The sequence below is a fragment of the Mustela nigripes genome, chromosome 3 (assembly GCF_022355385.1).
Source record: "Mustela nigripes isolate SB6536 chromosome 3, MUSNIG.SB6536, whole genome shotgun sequence".
Lineage (NCBI taxonomy): Eukaryota > Metazoa > Chordata > Mammalia > Carnivora > Mustelidae > Mustela > Mustela nigripes.
The window spans coordinates 66,738,574-66,762,166 of record NC_081559.1 but is presented as its reverse complement, the minus strand read 5'-3'; the positions used below and the strand labels follow the sequence as shown (position 1 = coordinate 66,762,166).

The window sequence follows — 23,593 nt, the reverse complement described above, 5'->3', positions numbered from 1 at the left end:
AAGAAAGAAAGAAAAGAAAAGAAAAGGAAAGGAAAGAAAGGAAATGGGGGTGCCTGGGTGGCTCAGTGGGTTAAGTCTCTGCCTTCGGCTTGGGTAGTGATCTCAAGTCTGGAGTCCGCTTTCTGCTCAGTGGAGAGCCTGCTTCCCCTTCTCTCTGCCTGCCTCTCTGCCTACTTGTGAAATCTTTCTCTCTGTGTCAAATAAGTAAAATCTTAAAAAAAAAAAAGAAAGAAAGAAAGAAGGAAATGAAGGAAGGAAGGAAGGGAGGAAGGGAGGAAGGGAAGGAAGGAAGAAAGAAAAAGAAAGAAAGAAGTATCCTTGTCAATTTCCTGTGACTCTCAAGGTCAAAAATCTGTGTATAACTTTTAACTCCCCCCAAACTGAACTACCAATAGTCACCTGTTGACTGGAAGCCTTACTGATAACATAAAGAGTTGATTAACCCCTTAAAAAAAAAATCTACTTTCAAAGAGCCATGTAATATAACTGTAGCCTAAATTAATATTTTATTTTGACAGAATGATCTCTTAAATCAGTAGAAAAATCTCTTAAACACTGAGAATAACTTCCTTACATTGCTTATAAAACTTTTAACCAGTTCATAACATTTTCCAGTTTTCAAGATTTACAAATGACATCGTTTTTTAAATGCCTTCATAATATTAATGTATATTTTTTAAAAATAAAAGTTATTTCATGAGAAAAAGTAAGCAAAGGATATACTCTCTTCTTGACTCCTTTCAGGAGTCAGAAATAACTACGATATTTAAGCTTTATTATTTTTTTTACATATATTAACAATAATCAATTATTTTAGGCTAAAAATGTGTCAGAAACAAATACTCTAAAAGCAAATCTTACCACCGGGCATTCCCATAATAATGCATCCTCTATTTTTTCTGATTTGGAACATTTTGGCATTTCATAAAGTTTTCTTGGCTCTGAGGCAACACTGGGAAAAAAAGAAAAATCAATGATTATTCTTCTTGATAACTCAGATAGTGTTTGCCCAGCTCTCAGTGACTTTTTTCCAGAGATTTGGAATACCAAGATATAACTTGTTATTTTGCTTTCCTTTTCCTAACTAAATGTTAACATTTTTTTTCTGATCACAAAATTCACAATAAAATTAAAAAATAAAAATTTAAAAATTAAAAAAAAAGAAAATTGGAAAAATAAAATAGATCATAAAACTATATAATTACAAAAATAACTATTATTAACATTTTGGTTCATTTCTTTCTGGGTTTTCTGTATATACATATACTTACCTTCAGATTATTTTCCAAAATTGGATCATATTGAATTCTTTCTTTACCTTTGGACCTTAACTGTGAATATGTCTGCTGAGTTCCATGGGGTTCATAAACTGTTATTCTAATATTATAAAATGAAAATTAGATAAGGAGTCCCTTTATTTTAGAATAAAAATTAGTAGGTAAAAAAGGAAATGCCTTTAGGAGTTTTTCTACTCCCAAATTCCCGTTCAGAAAGGTTAAACAAGTTTGTACCTCTACCAGTAGTTAACACTACATTTTTTATATGAAAAATAGTCCCTTACCTTTAGTTTATACTTACCTGATTACTATCGATATATGATCATAGATGTTTTCCCCCTTTTTAACTGATTAACATTAAAATTAAACTACAGTTTAGAAACAATTTTCAGAGGCTCCTGGGTGACTCGGTTAGTTAAGTGTCGGCTTTTGGCTCAGGTCATAATACCACGGTTCTGGGATCAAGCCCCCTGTCAGGATCCCTGCTCAGTGAGGAGCCTGTTTCTCTCTCTCCCTCTGCCAACACTCCCTCTTTGTGCTTTCTCTCTCTCAAATAAACAAAAATCTTAAAATTTTTTTTTCAGAGTGACAATTTTATTCACCTTTGATGTTCTCTGATTCAAAGTTTTTTTTTTTAAGTGAAGAATCAACTGATTTTTTTTTTTTTAGATTTTATTTATTTATTTGACAGACAGAGATCACAAGTAGGCAGAAAGGCAGGCAGAGAGAGAGGATGAAGCAGGCTCCCTGCGGAGCAGAGAGCCAGATGCAGGGCTCGATCCTAGGACCCTGGGATCATGACCTGAGCCAAAGGCAGAGGCTTTAACCCACCGAGCCACCCAGGCACCCCTCTCTGATTCAAAGTTTTAAACCAAACAGAATTTCACAGGATTGAAAGCAAGCCTTAACTTCTAAATTACGAGGTGATTCTAAACTATGGGTAAAACACCCATTAATGCCATAGTAAAGAAGTCCAACTATTTTATTATTAGATCACCAACCAATGCCACCCTCCCAGATTTAAGGTATTTTTTTTTTTAAGTAAAGCAGATATTTCTCAATTGGGTAAGTATTGAAATAGGCATTAAATGTTACCAAAGAATTATTACTAATTTTGTTAGATGTGGTAATGACATTATGATCAGATAAAGAAATGTCCAGATATCCACTTCCAATGTGATAGCATGACGAGCTCTATAGGCATGCTCTCCAGGAAAACTGGTGAAAACTATAAAAGGACAACTATTTAACGTCTCTGGAAATGGTCCTAGGAGCATATAGCAAACAAACAGTTATTCAAAAAAATCTGCTAGAGTTCACTAAGAACAGTGAGTCAATGATGTCTGAACTAGGATGTGCTCTCTCCTTACTGTTCTTAGCTCAGCAAGATGAAAACTACTCCAGACTGGTATAGCCAAGAGCGCAGGACTCCCTCTACCTCCAGCTCCCAGAGGGTCACCTTCTTTGGGGACCAGGATGACAGCATTTCTCATGTAGCATCCAGCTGCTTGTTGCTGGGGCTGAGTCATGGGTGAGTGCAGTCAAAAAGTGGGGCTCCCTTCTTCTACCTAGCCCTAACTCTACCTTGGCCGTGGCATGCCTAAGAATAGAGAGGCTCTAGTTACCCTTAGCCCACCTCATAAAGTAGTGGTTCCACGTTAAGAAAGGCAAGAAAAGCTGAGGCTAATGTTTGCCTCAATTCCAGATGCTCAGTTTTTAGAGCATGGGCGTCACTCAAAGAGAAGAATGCGATTGATTCAACCTGCCTCCTACTACCAACTCTAAAGACTTGGGTTGAAGATTTTGCCTGGGCAGAAGAAGCAGGCCTTAAGGCATATAGCCCTATTCTCTTCCCAGAGGAACTGACTTCATTTCACAGAGTATGGAGAAGTTCTAGCCTAAAAGCACTCTTAAAACCAGTGGAGTTTGTGGTGAAAGGCAAATGAGAAGAAATTTGTAGATTCACTGGTCATACAGGCTAAATTGTAGGCTGGCTAATTTGTTAGAGAGAATCAGAAAAAGATTGTTGGCAGGATCCCTCCTCGGATCAGCACAAATATCAAACTATCTTCTCTAACTTCTGGTTTCTGATCCTGTAAAGCGCTTAAGAGTCATTACTCCTGTCCTTACGGGAAAAAAAGCTGTTAAACAAAATCAACAACTGTTCCTAGTTACATCAGAGAATTAAGATCACAGAGCAAACTGCTGCACCCAAAACTAGAAAGAGAGGTGAATCACAGCTTAGCAGGAGTAAGCCAATGGAATCAGTACCAATTAAACAAAAACAAGGACACTAGAGGAAATTTTAGCCTCTGAAACCTACTGCTTCAGCAAACAACAAACATAACATAAAACCTCACTCTAAAGACCCTTTTACTACAATCACTTTTACATCACATACAACTTACAACAAAAAAATACAAAGCAAACTGCAATTTGCAAAATGCAGAATGCAAAGATTGAAGAGACAAAGCAAACATCAGAACCTCCTTGCTGAGGGAGGCAGATCGGGGGGCTACTGGGAGCCTGCTTTTCCCTCTCCCTCTGCCTGGCACTCCCCTGCTTGTGTTCTCTCTCTGTGTGTCAAATAAATAAATAAATCTTAAGAAAAAAACAAAAAAAAGCAAACCCCAAACTGAAAAACAAAAACCCTAAAAACAAAATCAAAAGGAAATGCTAAAAATAAAAAAATCCATACAAATGAAGAATGTCTTTGACGGGCTCATCAGTAGACTGGACACAGCCAAGGAAAGACTGGTAAACCTGAAGATACATCAACAGAAACTTAACTAAAACAATGAAAAAAAAAATGATAAAAGCAGAACACAACATCCTGACAGAGAATTAGAAAAGACGTAACATACACATAATGGGAATACTAAAAGGATAAGAAAAGGAGAACAGAAGAAATACTTGAAATCAATAATGGTTGAGAATTTTCCAAAATTAATCACAGGCACCAAATCACAAATCCAAAAGCTTACAGAACACCAAAGAGGAAAAATATTTAAAAACCTATACTTAGATATGTATTATTCCAACTATAGAAAATAAAAAATACGGGGCGCCTGGGTGGCTCAGTGGGTTAAAGCCTCTGCCTTCCACTCAGGTCATGATCCCAGGGTCGGGATCGAGCCCAGCATCCAGCTCTCTGCTCAGCGGGGAGCCTGCTTCCTCCTTTCGTTCTCTCTGCCTACTGGTGATCTCTGTCTGTCAAATAAATAAATAAAATCTTTAAAGAAAGAAAGAAAGAAAGAAAGAAAGAAAGAAAGAAAGAAAGAAAATATCTTGAAAGAAGCCAAAGGAAAAAAGTACCTTCTCTAAAAAAAAAAAAACAGGATAGGAATTACATTGGACTTCTCTCTCTTTTTTTAAAATATATTATTTATTTATTTGCCAGAGAGAGAGAGAGAGTGCACACAAGCAGGGAGGAGGGGCAGAGGCAGAGGGAGAAGCAGACTCCCCACTGCACAGGGAGCCCCACGTTGGACTCTATTCCAGGACCCCAGGACCACGACCTGGGCCAAAGACAGCTACCCAACCGACTAAGCCACCCAGGTGCCCTAGATTGGACTTTTTTAGAAAACAGGCAAGCCAAGTAGGGAGTGACATAAAATATCTAAAGTGATGAAACAACCCCCAACCGCAGTCCTTTAAGACTCCTGCACCCAATTCTAATATGAGGGGAGTGGAATTCTCCCACACACAACACTCAGATACCAGTAGAGTATCTAAGAATTCAACTTAATTCTTATACTGTCTACTAGGAGATAGTATCAGATTCCACAGGTTAAGGATTCAATCCAGTAAGACTGCCCTCCACCACTACCCCACCTTCAGATGCCAGTTACAAAGCCCCGAGGCTGTTACCTGTGTTTCTGACCCATGGGCTACAGACTGAGCTTCCAATGACCTTCTCTTTAGTTTCTTTGATAGTGGCTCATAGAACTCAGGGAAGCATTTACTTATGTTTACCAGTTTATTAAAGGATATGATAAAGAATACAATCAACACCTAGATGAAGAGATACATAGGAAAAGGTATGGGAAGAGGGCATGGAACTTCCATGCTCTCTCCAGGAAAGCCACTCTCCCTGTATCTCCAAGTGTTCACCAACCCAGAGCTCTTCAAACCCAGTCCTCTTGAAGTTTTATGGAGGCTTCATTGTATAGTTGTGATTGACTAAGTCATTGGCCTCTAGCTGATTCAATCTCCAGCTCCCCTCTGTTGCCTGGAGGTCAGGGGTCAGTGCCAACCCCCTAATCACATAGTTGGTCCTCCAGGCAATAGGTCATTATACTTGGGTGGGGTCTGAAAGTTACCTTCATTAATAACAAGATACCTACCTTCACCTTTACAAGTCTGATGTATTTTCAGTAACTATAAATAAAAAGCAAATATATCTGAGAAAAATATTTTGGTCATCTGAATGACCAAATATAGATTTTTTTTTAATTTAAATTCAATTAGCCAATATATAGCACATCATTAGTTTTTGATATAATGTTCAATGATTCATTCCATATAACACCCAGTGTTCATCACATCACGTCCAAATATATATTTCTTATAAATACTTATAATATACTCAACCAATCCAGAATTTTGTATCCTGAGAAGTTATCCTTCAAAAGTCAAAAAGAAATCAGGTTTTCTCAGATAAACAAAAATGGAGGGAATGTGTTGCCGGCGGATCTGCTTTATAAGAAATGTTCAAAAAAGTCCTTCAAAGAGAAGAAAAATAATATAGGTCAGAAACTCAGATCTACCTTAAAAAAGGAAGAATGTTAGAAAAGGAATAAATACAGGCACCTGGGTGGCTCAGTCAGGTAAGTGGCTCAGGTCACGATCTCAGGATTGTGCCCCAAATCCAGCTCCACACTCAGCAGGGTATCTGCTTGAGATTCTCTCTCTCCCTCTGCCCTTCCCCCTGCTCATGTGCATGTATGTGCATGATGCTCTCTTTCTCTCTCTCAAATAAAATAAATAAATAAAAGAAATAAATAAAGGTAAAATAAAATCCTTTATTTTTCTTATTCTTAACTGATTTAACAGAGAAAAATTTATCTGTCATAATAATAGCATAGTAACATAATAATATTATTGTCATAATAATACCAGCAATAAGGTATTCAGGGAATATAGCTCATGGATAAAAAGAATGGCAGCAATGTTATAAAAGGCAGGAGGGAGCAATTAGAAATACTCTAATATAAAGTAACTATGCTACACATGTAGAGCTATAGCGCTACTTGAAAGTGATTTAAATTAGTTGTAAATATGCATTGCAAGTTCTAAGGCAACGATTAAAAATTTTTTAAAAGAAGTATAATGGATATGCTAAAGTAGACAGAAAATGGAATCATATAAAATGCTCAATTAAAAGCAGAGAAGACAAAAAAGAATGAAAGACAAGAAAAGAACAAAAAGCAATGAATAGAAAATAGTTACATGGGAGTATATTAAACCAACTGTAATAATAATCACTCTAAATGTGAATGGTCTATACCTATTAAAAGGCAGAGACTGTTAGAGTGGATCAAAAAACAGGACTCGAATACATGTTGTCTACAAGAAACCCATTTCAAATATAAAGAAACAGATTATAGTAAAGGAATGGATAAAGATATACCATGCGGATACTAATCAAAAGAAAGCTGGAGTAGCTATATTAATTTCAGACAAAGTTGACTTCCACAAAAAAAATTATGAGGGATAAATGGTGGCATTACATAATGATAAAGGGGGTCACTTCCTCAAGAAGGCATAAAATTCCTTAAAGTGTATACCATCTAACAACACAATGTCAAAACATGTGAGACAAAAACTGATAGGACACAAGTAGAAACAAATCTACTATTATAGTTGGGAGACTTCAACATGTCTGTCAGTAACTGGTGGGTCCAGCAAACAGGAAGTCTATAAGGATATAGTTGAAATGAACAGTACTATCAGTCAATGGGATCCGACTGACTTCCAAAAAATATTTCATCCAATAACTGCAAAATACACATTCTTCTCAAGCTCAGATGAAATTCACCAAGAGACCACAATCTGGGCCACAAAACACACCTTTACAAATTTAAGAGCGGAAGTAATACAAAGTATTACTTTCAGACCACAGTGGAAATAAATGATAAGTCAATAACAAAGGGGCGCCTGGGTGGCTCAGTGGGTTAAGCTTCTGCCTTCGGCTCAGGTCATGATCCCTGGGTCCTGGGATTGAGCCCCACATCGGGCTCTCTGCTTAGCAGGGAGCCTGCTTCTTTCTCTTTCTCTGCCTGCCTCTCTGCCTACTTGTGATCTCTGCCTGTCAAATAAATAAGTAAAATCTTAAAAAAAAAAAGAAAAAAGTCAATAACAGAAAGCTGGAAAATCCCAGAAGATTTGGAGATTAAACAACAGACTTCTAATTAACATATGAGTCAAAGAAGTTTCATGAGAAATTTTAAAATATTTTTAACAAAATGAAGATGAATAAAATATATGAACATTTGTGGGATGCAGCAAAAACAGAGCTTGAGGGAAATGAATAGCACTAAATGTATGTATTACCAAAGGAGAGAAAATTCTGGGTTGGTGAACACATACAGATTTAGGGACAGTAGTATGCTCAAAAAGAATGGATATACCATCCCCTTTCCCACATATCCACATATCTCATCTATCTGGCTGTCTTGAGTTATATTCTCTTATAATATACTGGTAATCTACTAATAAGTCAATCACAAAAGACCACATACTATGTGATTCAATTCAGATGAAATGTTCAGAACAGGTGCATCTATAGAAACATAAAGTATACTAGTAGTTGCTTATGGGTAATGTTGATGGGGCTACAGCTAATGGAATAGGGTTTCTTTTTGAAGTGATGAAAATGTTAACTGTAGTGATGGTTACCTATATGAACCACAATGGTTCACCAAAATTCCTATCATTGAATATGAATTTCAACAAAAACCATAAAATTGTATACTTTAAATAGGTGAACTGTATAGTATATGAATTATATCTTAATAAAGCTATTAAAAGAAAGAAAAAAGTCCCTCTTTTTTAGAGAAGTGAACTTAAGTGTGGTGTGGTATTTCAAATATGCTTTAAAATACTTAGTAAAAAGGTCAAGGAAAAGGTGGCAATGGGTTAGAAAAGCAAATGCAGCAAAATGTGGATCACTTTTGAATCTAGGTAATGAGTATAGGGAGGTTCACTTATACTACTCTCTTTGAAGCAAGTTTAAATTTTTCTCTTAAAACAAACAAGAAAAGGCAAGTACTTCCAAAACAAAACAGGGAGATTCTCTAGGGGTGCCTGGGTGACTCAGGGCATGATCCCAGGGTTGTGGGATTGAGGATTGAGGTCCCTGCTCAGCAGGGAGCCTGCTTCTCTCACTCCTTCCTGCTCCTGCTCTCTCTCTCTCTTCCTATCTCTCTCTCTCTCAGATAAATAAATAAAAATCTTAAAAAAATTACTCTCTAAAGCAGTATCTAATTATTAGATACCTGGCTTCCTTAACGCTGATATCTTTTAAGCATAATAAAACATTATACCATACCCTGAGCAACCCATCATTTTGCCTGCACTCTAAATTCGTTTTAAATTGGTATTTGCAAAGATGAAATCTCTAACTTCGAATTTAACAAGATTTTAAAATTACAACCCATTTTTACCACTTACTCTTATTTTGGGCTAATTTTTTTATTCTTCCTATTTCATTAAGCACCGAAATAGCATGTGGTTCTAAAAAAATTAGTCAAGATTAATAGTGAGGTGAATTAAAGCAAAAATGTTCATCAAAAAGATACCTGCTGACACAGCACCGATAATTGTCAAAATATATTCTTCCTCTCTCATAGGCTATAGGTGACTTGGAATGAGTTGTCCACACATTCTTAAATTTAGTACTTTCCTGAAAGACAAGGAATTTTGGTTTAAGGAATAACTCGTAAGTCTCTACCGTGCACCGATTTTAAGTGGGATAGTTAAACCTACAGTATTCAAAGTAATCCTACGTACGTTATTTAAAACATTATGTTCCTATCTTCCTCACTCTGCCCTCACGTGTTAAGCGGGGTGACCAAATTTCTGGAAGATCATTTGCAGGAAGACATAAGAAGCTTAAAACTAAAAGCATCTGCCGGTTCTAACAGATACTTACTAACTCCCCAGGTTCAGGGCCTGGATTTCCCTGCTCAAGACATGTGATCTTCTTAAAAGAGAGCTCTAATACATAAAAACTGCGCCCCGGGAGGAGGCTTGGCCGCCAGTCGCCCCCTGCCCTTGGCCCCATTCCCAGCCGCCGGCGATCACCTGGCACACCAGCACCCTCAGGATGCCCAGGTTCGTCCTCTGCACCACGCCTGCGTCCCGCGAGAAGAAGCCCAGCGCCCGGCGACTCAGCTGGCGGCACACGTTGGGTTTCTGAGTTGGGCCCATGGAGGCAAGGGCCAGGTGCGGGGTTGGCTGGGCTGAAGAGGGGAGCGCCCCTCGCTCCCGCGCCAGGCAGCGGCCGTTACCTCCGAACCTCCAGGCCCCAACTCCTTGAGGGGCCCAGGAAAAGCTGACACCGGGAGCCGGGCCAGGAGCGCACGGCAGAGGGGCGAGATAACACGGATCAGCACCGCCTGAGCGCAGAGTGAAGGAAAAGGCACCCCCCTCCGACCTGCCCCTCAAACACTCTGCAGCTCTGGACCCGGGTGCGGGCAGTGTGACGCCCCTGTAACGCGCGGCCTGCCGGAGCCGTTCGCTCAACAAGAAGTGTAGTTCCCAGAGCCCTTTGAGGGAGCCTGGCTAATTCCCAGAACTACAATTCCCATCAGGCGGCGCGAAGGGAGCTCTTGCGTCGGCCCTGCCTCCAACCAGTCGTGGCCCCGCCCAGCCCGGCCGCGAAGAGGCTGCGCTGTGCGGCGGACACCCCTTTCCGGCTCTGCACGCGGCGCGGGGCAGAGCCCCGGGGGCGCTGTGCTGCCGCCTCCTGGTGTCGGTTTACAGTACGAATTGTGCCGCCCCGGTACCCTCACTCCCCCGACTTTCGTTCTGGGAGGCCCTGGCCGGGTGCCGAGAGGGGCGCTGTATCGAGTGCGACCCCCCCTCCCCCAGAGCAGCGTCCATGCTAAAGGTACGCCCCGCGGCTTTCCCCCCAGTCGCACGTTGGACGTTGTGGATGAGGTTGATGGTTAAACATTTTGGGTCTAGGAACATTATGTCATTGAATGATGAGTTAGTGGTGGAAGATGCTTGCATTCCCACCGAACTAGGGTTGAATTACTCTTTTCCAGAGCTCGCCTTTCCGTGGCCGGCGGGGACACAGGCTGGTTTCGCGATAATTATTTTCCTTCCTCTCGCCTCTTCTTCCTCTTTTTTTTTTTTTTTCCTTTCCTTCTTTTGGTAATAAAATAGGAAATGTTTACATTCTTACCGGACTAAGATATTCCACGTTGATTCGTCTAAGTAAAAGGTAACTTTGTCAGCGACCCCTGCCTGTAGGATCAAAGTTCCCACGACACTACATTTTCCGTAATCGGTCACTTGGTGTGCCCCATTGCTTTGCGAGCCCCTTGAGGGTGGTGCCTTTGCATCTTCCACGTGGGCTCGGCTCGCCACCTCTCGTTCCTACTTGGGCGAGAGAACGGTTGCCTCTGACTGACAGAGCAGAGTACCGTACTGGGTGAGTGCGTTGGGTCACAATTTAAGTGTTGAGTAACAATTTGTCACATCTCTTTTTAACCCTGCCGAATTTCCTTCAGGGCCTGGGCTTTTGCTGATTTCTCATGACTTATTTACAGCGTACTGTGGAGTGCTATGTGTATTTTTAGAGCGCGCTATAATAGTTAATTTGGTAATTCATGAATGCAGCTGTCACCGAGAAAACTGGGACCCAGAAACGAGAACTGGATTTTCTTTGGATGGAATGAAATTCAAATCATTGCTGACTTAAATTCATCATCTCTCACTTCTCATTCCCCTTCACCCTCACTTGTTTTGTCTTCCTGTGGTTTTTATCCTACCACCAACTCACCCAGAGGGCTGTCCTCCTGAATACCTTCCTTTCCTCACCCACAACCAGATCTTTTTGACTCTAACTCCTATCCGTCTCCTTTTTATATCACCTAAGTAATTTAGGGCCTCACAATTTTATCACATTATTATATTAAGTATCCTCCTTCTTGCCTTACTTAAGTACTTGCGATTCCAACCCTCCATGCTGCTGACAGAGTGGTTTTTCTAAAGCACAAATTTGTCATTTCTTCAGTAACATCTTTCAGTGGCTCCCAGAACAGAATTTCTCAAGCCTGAGTCGATACCCAGGATTCTCTATTGTTAACTTAAAATATTTTCAGTATGTTAAATATATGCAAATATAAAACTATATATAAACTCCTTATGTTGTATATCTTATACGACTGTAACTCCCAGTTATAAGTTAAATGAAGCACAATTATAAAACAAATAAATTCAAATGAATACATATTCTTTGTTACCAATGAGACTGTTTTTGCTGGACCTAATAAGCTTCAAAAGCAAATGTTCACTGTTCTCCATAGCATAATTTCCTTAGAAAAGGTCTGTCTTTTTCTTTCTTTAAACCACTGCATAGCTTTCCTTTATTCAACGTGTCATGGTTTTATTTGACCTTCGCTTGTCAAACACCATCCTTTACATAAAGTAGTTCCCATTTCTTTCTCATTAACCTGTGCCAGTGACAAATGGTACCAGTTGTTTGCCAGTGCACTGCTGAACACAAACATGTGAACTGAAATCTTATGACAGTAATCAGTTAAAAGGTGGCCATTCAGATGATCCAGAATATCCTTTTAAAAAATGTTTTTGTTTTTTATTTTTTATTTTATTTTTTTTTTTTAAAGATTTTATTTATTTATTTGACAGAGAGAAATCACAAGTAGATGGAGAGGCAGGCAGAGAGAGAGAGAAGGAAGCAGGCTCCCTGCTGAGCAGAGAGCCCGATGCGGGACTCGATCCCAGGACCCTGAGATCATGACCTGAGCCGAAGGCAGCGGCTTAACCCACTGAGCCACCCAGGCGCCCCTGTTTTTTATTTTAATCAAGCTGAAAATAAAAGGTTTCTCTAGGAGAAACATGGCTTTGGGGCTACATCTGGGGTCTGTGTAGGTGCCTTATAAGACAAAATCTGAATCCCTTAAAGTAGTATCAGGGCATTGTTATCTGCATCTTGCCCACACTTTCAGCCTTATTTCTTTGTCCATCCTTAACATTTGCTATTGTGGTTCTGAATGTTGCTCACTTGCTTAAGCCAGTGTATCTTTGCATCTCAAAGATACATCTTTGTATCTTTGATGCTTCCTTCCTTTTTTTCTCTTTTCTGTTTATCTCATGACTCATCCCAGGTATCACAGCTCTACTCCGACACTTTTCCTGACCCCTTCACTTTAGTTATGGTCTTGCCTCTTCTAACATGTTACTCTGCATACATTGTTTGCTGCACTATATTAGAATTGTTGTTTGTCTGTTTTCCCAACATATGTTTTTATTCTCTCTCTCTCTCTTTTTTTAAAGGAGGCTCTATTCCCTAGGGGTGCCTGGTTGGCCCAGTGGCTTAAGCCTCTGTCTTCGGCTCAGGTCATCATCTCAGGGTCCTGGGATCCAGCCTGGCATTGGGCTCTCTCCTCAGCGTGGAGCCTGCTTCCCCCTCTCTCTCTGCCCCTCTCTTCCTACTTGTGATCTCTCTTTCTGTCAAATAAATAAATGAAAGCTTTAAAACAAAAATAAAAACAAAAAACCCCAGAGTCTCTATTCCCAACATGGGCCTTAAACTCATGACCCCAAGATCAAGAATTACTTGTTCTACTGATTGACCTAGCCAGGTGCCCCCCAACATACTGTTTTTAGAGTAGTCCATTCATTCATTCAACATACATATGCATTGACCACATTTTAGGCTGTATACAAGGGTGCATATGTACGTTGATTAAATGACTATTCTAAGGACAATGTATAGAATCCCTTTATTCTTCAAATCAGTAGGAAACCACAATGTTCATAAGAAGAACTAACTTTTTAAAAACTTAAATCCCCAACAGTTCTACCTATAAAGTAGATATTTTTTCCATTTGTTGACAGTAAAATGGCTTGCACAGATATCCCTAGTTTAGGGTTTGAAAGTACCTTCTCAATTTGAGACATAAAACAAACATTGTTTTTTATTTTTGTTCCTTCTTTTTCAGTCTGTGCCTTTGTGTTTACAGAATACTTAGCCATATTTATCATGATTTTTTTAATGTATTTAAAAAAATTTTTTTTTTTTTAAGTAATCTGCTTCCAACATGAGGCTCAAATTCATGTCCCCAAGATCAAGAGTCATATGCTCTACCGACTGAGCCAGCCAGGCTCCCCTACCATGATATTTTAAAGATTGAGAAGAAGAGATATGAATTCAAAAGTTAGTAAAATGCTTTTTGTTCATATACTTTGTTTAAAGAAGCATAGTATAACCGAATAAAGCATTCAGGTTATTAAACTTGAACATTTGTTCAAAGATAAACTTGAACCAAAACCACAAGAAGTCATTTAGTCAGCATGTAATTATTTTCATGTACATTATACTGGGAACTATTTTGGCATAGGGTATAACAGTGAATGGGATGGACAAGGTCCCGACATATGGAGGGAGATAGACAATAAATACCTAGATTTTTAAAATAAGATTTCAGGTAGTGATAAGGGCTGTAATGAAAATAAAACAGGGTAATGTGTTTGATAGAGTGTGTTTGGAAGCTTTGTGTTAGCCAGAGTAGTCACAGAAGGCCTTTGGAGATTGAACTTTTTTTTTTTTTTTTTAAGAGAATGGACTTTTGAGCTAAGCCCTGAATAATGAGGATGGGCCAGTCTGCAAAAAACTGAGTTTAGAGTAGTCCAGGCAGGAAGATGCTTGAATGCGTCTGCAAGGCAATTAACAGCCTTGGTTTTTTCTAAAACTGTCAGGTCAGTGTGGTGCTTTAGTGTGCATGAGAGAGATGAACTTGGAGAAGTAGGCTGGAAGGAATTTTGGATTTTATTCTATTGTAATAGAAAGCCAAAGGAGAATTTGAACAAAGAGAGTGACATGATCTGATTTGTGTTATAATAAAATCTTTATAATGTGGAGAATGTACTGTGGGGAGACAAGAATGGAAGCAAGGAAAACAGGTGGCTGTTCATTTGGTTCAGGTAACCAATGATAGTGTTTGGGCTGGAAGGTAGCAGGAGAAATGAAAAGAACTGAACAGATTCAGGATATATTTTGGAAGTAGAGTTGATAAGGCTTCTAGTGTAGTAGATACTAACAATGAAGAAAAGATTCAAGTGAAATCGTATTAAGCAGAACCACAAATAAGCATCCCTAAACTCCTCAGAACAAATGGAAAGCAGGGAACAACTTTCGATGTGATGTCTATGAAGCAGTATCTACCTTTTATTAAACTTACACATCAGCTTTTTAGATATTAATGCTAAGGAATGTTAGGATCTGTTCTGTGGTTAGGACATGTGGGAAGAAGGAAATAAAATCAGGTCCCAGTGGGTCAGGAGTCAGAGCATGTGGGACCATGGTAATTTAATGGAAAAATCACTAGTGATAGGACATTCCCTTTAGGAACAAGAATGAAATAGACCATTTAACAGGTAAGTGGTATAGTTTAGGTGAGAATCACTTTTGGAAATTTATTTTTAAATTATTGAGGCTTTTGACCACAAGTTTGGGTTTTATGTTTCCTTTTCTCAGTATATTTTCATAATTGTTTGAACATGAAGTACATTCATGCATGTATAAAATCCAGAAAGATTTAGTTTTAAAGGTTGGTAGTAAAGTCTGTAAACTATTCTTATTTTTAAATTATCTTATTTAAAAAACATGTATGGGGTGCCTGGGTGGCTCAATCATTTGGGCATCTGCCTTGGTCCCGGGTCATGGTCCTAGGGTCCTGGGATAGAGCCCTGCATGGGGCTCCCTGCTCAGCAGGGAGCCTGCTTCTCCTTCTCCCTCTGCTGCCCCCCTGCTTGTAGGTTCTAGCTTACTGGCTCTCTCAAATAAATAAAAATCTTAAAAAACAAACAAACAAAAACATGTATAGGTAACAGAGCACAATATATAAATAATTATTATAAAAGGAATACCCATATATTTATCATCAACTTATAAGAAAGACCCAGGACATTACCTAAAACTTTGACATCTCCTTTATGTCTCCCCTGGTTCCCAGAACTTTCTTTCCTCTTTAAAATAAAATATTGTGTGCCTGAGTGGCTCAGTTGGTTAAGCGTCTGCCTTTGGCTCATTTCATGATCTCAGCATCCTGGGATCAGTCCCACATCAGGCTCCCTGGTCCACAGGGAGTCTGCTCCTCCTTCTCCTCTGCCCCTCCCCTGGCTTATGCTCTCTCTTGCTCACTATGTCCTTCAAATAAATAAATAAAATCTTTTTAAAAAGATAAAAAAATTTAAAAATTGTTTTGAGTGTATTGAACATCATATAAATTGAATCATACTATATTTACAGGTTCTTCTACTCTTCTTGCCTATTTTTTCTTCAACGTTTTTTCAACATTTGACAAAGTACCTATAGTTCATTTATTTTACTGCTATATAGTATTTCATTGTATGAATTTACTATAATTTATCCATTTTCTATTGACTGGGATTTTGTTGCTTTCAAGTTTTTTATTCTTAGAAAGGTATTGCTGTAGACATTCTTAAACCTGTCTCCTGGTATACATGTTAAAGAGTGTATTTCTATTGCTCTGTAACAAATTACCACAAATTTAACAGTTTAAACAAACACTTATTTATTATCTCTAGTTTTTTTTTTTTTTCCTACATGAATAACCACTTGTCCCAGAGCCATTTTTTTGAAGGGCCCTCATTTCTTCACAAATCTGCAGTGCTAACTCTATTGTATATCAAGTTTACATTCATAGTTAGGTCTGTTTCTAGGCCCTATTTTCTGTTCTGTTGGTCTATTTCTATTCCTGGGCTAATACCCCACCACTTTTGTAGTAAGGCTTGAGAGCTGGTAGGACAACTCCTCTACCTTATTCCTTTTTCTTTTGCCATTTGCATTTTCATATACCTTTTAAAATCAGTTTTAGTTCCACAAAAAACCTTATTGAAATTTTGATTGTTAATAGCATTAAATCTATATATCAACTTGAAGAGAACTAACATCTTTACCATATCAAATTGTCCTACTTATGAAGACCATATGTCTCTCCATTTATTTAGATCTGTAGTGTCTTTCAATGAAGTTCTATAATTTTTTTCTTGAGGGAATTGCATATTTCAAACTTCTAAATACATTATATTTTTGGTCAGTGTTATAAATGGTAAATTTTTAAATTAGATTTTCTAACTATATTTTTGCAAGTACATAAAAATGCAAATTTTCTTTTTGTATATTGGTCTTTTATTTAGCAACCTTGCCAGACTTTATCTTTAGTAGTAATAATTGTCATTTGTTTAAAAAAAAAAAGCATTTGTAAAGTTTGGAGGATTTTCCATGTAGATAGATAATCATGTCCTCAGGAAACTGTGACACTTTCATTGCTTCCTTCTCAAATTTATTACACTTTTATTTATTACATTTTTCTTACTTTGCTGGCCAGAATCTCGAATGCAGTATTGAATAAAACCAGTGATAGTGGACATTCTTGTTTTATTCATGTTTATAAACAATGTTTCTAATATTTCACCATTAGGATAACATTGTAAGTTTTTGGTCACTACCCTTTATCAGGTTAATGAAATTCTCTTCCATTCCATATGTGCTAAAAGTCTTGTATATTTGATTTTTTAATCATGAATGGTGTTGAATTTAATCAGCTATTTTCTCTGTATCTGCTAAGGTAATAATAATATAATTTTTTCCTTTAATCTGATAATGTGGTGAATTACCTAAATATATTTTCTAATGTTAAAATAAGGTTTAGTTTACTTTGATAAGTTTTTGTGTTATTTTTTTTTATACATTGTGGCATTTGGGCCTCTGGTCACTTCAGTTCTCACTCAGCTTTCTGGACTTTTGCTAGCTTTTGATCTCCAAGCATTTTTCTTTGTTTTTGGCTTAGTGGTGTATTTTAATAAGATACATACTTTTTTATCTATTTACTCTGCCTTTGGGAGTATTTTATAACAGAAGGGTTTTCAGGGTGTCAGTTCACCAAATTACCAGAACTAGAATTCCACGTCAGTATTTTTAGTGTAAAAGTTTCCATTAATGTAAGATATGATCACTACCAGCATTTCTGTCTGCTCTTCTTCTTGTCTCTCTGCATAACCATCCCCCATCCAGCTGGAAATAAGGCAGCAGTGTTGTGTAGTAGAAAGAGCATCATACCAGAAGTCAAAAGGCACAAGTTGTAGTGTCAGCACCACCACTTAGTGAGATCTTAACCAAGCTACTTATTCTCAGGGAGTTTCATTCAACCATCCACTAGGAGGAAATACTCAGGATTGAAGTGAGAAGTATATGGGTTTATAAATGTGAACGTGTTGTCAAGGGAAAGGATGAGATGCAATGATGTTGAGTACATTCTGTGTTAGGGAAATGTAATTGAAACAGAGTTTAGGGAAGGGAGAGGGTTGATTTGGTAGCACAGAGGATTTTTTTAGGGTGGTGAAACTATTTCATGGTTTTGGAATGGTGGATATATGACACTGCATTTGTTAAAGTCCATAGAGCTCTGCAGCACAAAGAGTAAATTATCTTGACATAGCAAAATTTTAAAAATAAATAAGGAGAAATAGGGTTCTGGATAGAAGGCTGACTGATAAAAGAATCTATGCAATAACCTCACTGAAAGGGGCCAAGCTGACCTAAGTAACTTTGAAAATATGACTAAAACTAAAGGCAATAGGAACTGTACATAAGCACTCTATTCCAGATGTTAAAAGTATGAACTCTAGCTTGCTATAGATAGAGAGGGATATATATAGAAACATTTATAAAGACATGTATTTAACCAAGGTTTAGTATACCTACATGTATTTCCTTCTTTTGTCAATTGAGAGGGCCTATAAGCAGCCTAGTAGCAAGGAGCACACCCAGCACCTGGTCTGTTCTCCAAAAAAAGGAACCAGTACTCTTTGGAGAACTAGCTGATTCTAGGACTGGGTCAAGGAATATACAACATGAGCCTGCAATATCTTGTAGTACCGGAAAGTGAGGAAGTGCTCAAAAACAGAACACAATGATGGGAGTATGTCAGAAAGATACAGGAGCTAACTATAGGAGGAAGAGCTCTTCATGGCCGAAACAGGGAGAGTTTGAGCAATAAATAAAGTAGTGGTGGATAATAATCCACAGTTTAAAATAAACATGATGGGGCGCCTGGGTGGCTCCATGGGTTAATGCCTCTGCCTTCGGCTCAGTTCATGATCCCAGGGTCCTGGGATTGAGCCCCACATTAGGCTCTCTGCTCAGCGGAGAGCCTGCTTCCCCCTATCTCTCTGCCTGCCTCTCTGCCTACTTGTGATCTCTGTCGTTCAAATAAATAAATAAAATCTTTTCTAAATAAACAAACAAACAAACAAACATACATGAGTCCATACTGATAGAAACAAACGATTAAATAAGTAAGTGGGGGAGAAGAAACAAATCTCTCACACAAAAGAATTCCAAATAATTTGTGTATATACTCTGCCCTTAAAGAGGTGGAACATAACTCCCTACTCCATAAGTGTGGGCTTCCTGTAGTGACTTCCTTCTAAGAATACACTGTGGAAAGAGGGAAGGAAGTAACTTCACAGTGGAGAAACTTGTCAATCACTCCACAGCCAGGGATCAAGATTAACATCAACCCATGTTAAGTCATGTTCATACCATGAATACCCTTGATAATGATGTGATAAGAATGGCACTTTACTTCTGTGGGGTTTTTTTTCTCTCTGAAACCCAAACCCCAATCCAGTCATGAGAAAGAGGAGCATTCTACAAGATACTTGATCAGTATTCCTCAAAATTGTCAAGTTCTTCAAAAACAAAGAAATTCTGAGAAACTTTTAGAGCCAAAGAGGAGCCTAAGGAGACCTAATCACAAAATATAATATGGTGCCCCAGATGGAATTCTGTGAGAGAAAAACACATCAGATGAAAACAAAGGGATTTTGAATAAAATATGGACTTAGGTTTATAATAATGTAGTAGTATTGGGGTATCCTGTCATGATCTCAGGGTGGTGAGATCGAAGCCCCGCAATGGGCTGCACTCTGGATGTGGAGCCTAAGATTCTCTCTCTCCCTCTCCCCTACCCCCAATTGTGCACCCCTGCTTTCCTCTCTCTCAAAAAAAAAAAAAGAAAAAAAGAAAAAGAAAAGAAAAAGAAACTATATTAGAATATGGGAGCTCTCTGTACCATCTGTAACTTTTCTATAAATCTAAAACTGTTCTAAAATTAAAAGTTTGCTTTAAAAATGCAATAGGAATATGGTAGATGCCACTGTATAGATGCAGCATAATGTTTAGTGGTTAAGAGGAACTCAGCGGCCTACCTGGGTTCAGATATCAGCCTCACAACCTGCTAGCTGTGCCAGCCTGGGTATGCTAAGTAACTAGAATTTAACTTCTCTGTGCCTCATTTCCTTATCTGTTAAGTGGGTTCTTGGAGGTCTAAATGAGTTATCATATGTAAAGCACTGGAATTAATGCCTGGCATATAGCAGATACTAAAGAAATGTTTGATTCCATTTATCATTACTACTTTGTTTGGATCTTAATTTGGGGGAGCTCTGTGTTTATAGCTGAATTTTACTGAATCTCCCTTCTTTAGCATACTGATTTTTAGCTGGTCACTCCAACAGTACAGTGTCTATAATGCTTTTTTCATAGGGGGAAATTACTAAGATTATAAAGATTCTAGAGAAAGCAAGGCCAGAACTGGTGTTGCCACCCCCAGTTTCATGCTGTATAAATAGTATTGGCCAAGTGAATGCAGATGCTACAAAGCCTGGCAGGATCTACTTTTTTATGGGCATAGACATGCCACATACATAAATTCTGAAGTTAACTTTATTTGGTTTTTCAGTAGATTTACTATGGAAATGTCTACTCCCCTTTTAAGGCAAGGTACTGCCTACAGTACAAATCCCTCAGATTTAGGGGTCAGCATCTAAAATTTTCGTGACATTTGAAACAAAATGGATTGTATTATTTAAAAAATGTATATAAAAACATGTTTTAGGCCTTTTACTTCTCTGCGTGAAATACATACAAACACTGATAGGAAACTCCTTATACATCAGCAGCTCAGTTGTGATAGTGTAATGCGTAAAACAAAGAATTCGAAGTTAGGAATCCTGCTTGGACTCTGGGGTCTTATTGCTGTGTGAACAAGGCAATTCATGTAACCTGTTTGAACCTCATGTCCCACATCTGTAAAATGGTGATAACAAAATGCTTGTCCTGCCTTCCTCCCTTACTTATAGGACTGTTGTAAGGATTAGGTGTGAAAATGAACATGAGAGCTTTTTGTGAATCATAAAGCCTATACAAATTTTATTGTTCTAGTCATTCTCAGGCTTTTGACCAGATTAAGACTCTAATGAAGCTTTAGAGTCAGATTAGGTGTTGTACACCTTTACTTATTTAATTATGCAATAAGATGAAATCATTTGAATTTAACATGCCTTTGATGGTGTATTTTCTCACAGCACTTCAGTTTTTATGATGGTTTTCTTTGGTGTGACAAAGGAGGGCATTGTATTTATCTGGAATTGTTTCCTTCAGGTAGCAGTTTGAGGAACTAGCCTTCAAACTCTTCACGGAAATTAGCTGTATAGAGAACACAAAAGCATATCCCTCTGATTTGTTGTCTCCTTAGGACATAGACCCTATTGTCCTGGAGTAAAGCTGACCAGCAGAGGGTGCACGAGCTTTCCCAGGAGCTGGCCTCAAAAGGCGAGCCGGGCAGACGGGACTGGTGTCTGATGATTAACAAGTACTATAAATGAAAAGGTTCTGGCTCACCAAAAACAGTTACCAAATGGAAAGAGAGAGCAGCCATAACATCAGGTAACAATGTGGTACTTACCCACCGTAGCTGGTGAATAGGATGTTTCTAGGTAATTGGAATTTGGTATTGTAGCATAGGTTGTCTTCTATGTCCTCCTCCTACTCTTTGTCTTTTCCAGTAGTTGCTTTCCCTTTCAGGGTTCTTTGCCCCCACCTTCAGAGCATCTGCAGTTGTCGGCCTTATGTGCTCTAACAAATTGGAGTTTTTTAAAACTAGTCTTTCTCTGAACTTTTTTGGCCGTAGGGTGTTTGGGTCCTGGATCCAACTGGCCACAGCACCCTGCCTGGGTCCCTTTACCAGGCTCTCACAAATTCCATGGCATCTTTTCCTCCATGTAAATGGGTGACCTCTAAAAAAAAATGTACAGTTTTCAAGTTTTACTATCACTACTGCCCATACCATTTTCCCCCCTTCCTTTCCAAGCATGAATCCTCTACCCATAGATATTGTGTAGAGTTTATATACTTAGCGATTATAAAAATATTTTTATGGAGGCACCTGGGTGGCTCAGTGGGTTAAGTCTCTGCCTTCCACTCAGGTCATGATCCTGGGGTCCTGGGATCAAGCCCCGAAGCGGGCTTTCTGCTCAGCAGGGAGCCTGCTTCCTTTTTTCTCTCTTCCTGTCTCTCTGCCTACTTGTGATCTCTGTCAAATAAATAAATGAATAAATCTTTAAAAAAAAAACTTTTGGGGCGCCTCCGCAGGGAGCCTGCTTTCTCCCCTCTCTCTCTCTGCCTGCCTCTCTGCCTACTTGTGATCTCTCTCTCTGTCAAATAAATAAAATCTTTAAAAAAAAAAATTTATGTTTCCTGAGTATAAAGGTTATTTGGGTTTACTTACAAAGAAAAAGAAAAGAACATTTTGGGGACATATTGAAACAATAGAAGGATCTCCCTGAGTCTTTCAAGCAGAGAAAACTGTAAATTCTTCCAGACTTTTTCTATGCATATGTGTATTTGTTTTTATATATATTAATTTTTAAAAATGAGATCTTACTATAGCTACTATTCTGTACCTGATTTTTTCCCCAACCTAATAAATAATTGACTTCTTTCCATATCAATAAATTTAGGTTTATAAGCATCATTTTAATATATATAATTATTATATGTATATTTAAATGTATAGGATTGGGTCCTGCAGTCCATCATGGGGCCTGATCTCACCACCCCAAGATCATGACCAGGCACCCCCCTAACATAGTTTCTGTATTATTAAAATCTTATATTATCATGACAATTTGTTATAATTAATAAGGCAATACTACTACATTATTATAAATCTAAGTCCATACTTAATTCAAATTCCCTTTTTCTTCATTTGATGTGTTTTTCTCTTATACGTGTATGTGTGTGTGTGTATATATATATATATATATATATATATTATGGATATATAGTAATTTAGTCAGTTATTTTAGTCAGTTTTCTAAAGATGAGTATTTAATGGCCTACAGTTTTTCAGGATAATGTACAACAATGCTGTAACAAATTCTTATATACTGGTCTGCCTAGGTGGCTCAGTTAGGCATCTGCCTTTGGCTTGGGTTGTGATTGCAAGGTCCTGGGATCAGGCCCCACATGGGTTTCCCTGCTCATTGGGGAGCTTGCTTCTCTCCCTGCCTCTCCCTTGTCTGCCTGCTCGTGCTCTCTCTCTCTGCCAAATAAATAAATAAAATCTTTAAAACAAAAACAAAATCCTTATATTCTTCTGATTATATTCTTAGGATATATTTCTAGAAATTGAATTTTCCATCAAATTTATTCTTTAAGAATTTTCATATATATGGGGCATCGGGATCACTCAGTTGGTTAAGTGTCCGACTCTTGATTTTGGCTCAGGTCATGATCTCAGGGTTGTGAGATCAAGCCCTGCATGAGGCTCTGTGCTGAGTGTGGAGCCTGCTTAAGATTTTTTTCTCTCCCCCTGCCCCTTTACCCCCTTAAAAAAAAGAATTTTCATAGGTATTGCCTTTCCTCAGGAAAGGTCTTTCAGTGCAATCTCCCCTAATAATGTGTGAGGATGCTTGTTTTTACACATCACTGATCACAACATTTCACTTTGCCAAAATGGTAAGACAGATACTTAAGTAAGCCATCATATTCTTTTTTATTTTTATTTTTATTATTTTTATTTTTCTGTGCTGAGTGTGGAGCCTGCTTAAGATTTTTTTCTCTCCCCTGCCTCTTTACCCCCTTAAAAAAAAGAATTTTCATAGGTATTACCTTTCCTCAGGAAGGGTCTTTCAGTGCAGTCTCCCCTAATAATGTGTGAGGATGCTTGTTTTTGCACATCACTGAT

General features: G+C 38.3%; 2 protein-coding genes across 6 annotated transcripts in view; one reads left to right on the top strand and one right to left on the bottom strand.

Moving 5' to 3' along the window:
• DCAF17 (DDB1 and CUL4 associated factor 17) overlaps window positions 1-10,038 on the bottom strand; it is a 40,982-nt gene extending 30,944 nt beyond the window's left edge. Inside the window, exons 1-3 of one of the 2 annotated variants that reach the window (XM_059394149.1) lie at window positions 9,585-10,038; window positions 9,080-9,183; window positions 862-952 (exon numbers count right to left, since the gene is read on the bottom strand). In XM_059394149.1, coding sequence (XP_059250132.1) covers window positions 862-952; window positions 9,080-9,183; window positions 9,585-9,710 — 321 coding nt within the window. In that variant the 5' untranslated portion in view covers window positions 9,711-10,038. The remainder of the gene's footprint in view (window positions 1-861; window positions 953-9,079; window positions 9,184-9,584) is intronic. The other variant, XM_059394150.1, reaches the window with a different exon arrangement.
• A 126-nt stretch (window positions 10,039-10,164) lies between these two features.
• Window positions 10,165-23,593, top strand: part of METTL8 (methyltransferase 8, tRNA N3-cytidine) — an 85,853-nt gene continuing 72,424 nt past the window's right edge. For 3 of the 4 annotated variants that reach the window (XM_059394153.1, XM_059394151.1, XM_059394155.1), the window contains exon 1: window positions 10,165-10,392. In XM_059394153.1, the coding sequence (XP_059250136.1) occupies window positions 10,384-10,392 (9 nt within the window). In that variant the 5' untranslated portion in view covers window positions 10,165-10,383. Of the gene's footprint in view, window positions 10,393-10,709; window positions 10,942-23,593 lie in introns of those variants that run through there. The other variant, XM_059394152.1, reaches the window with a different exon arrangement.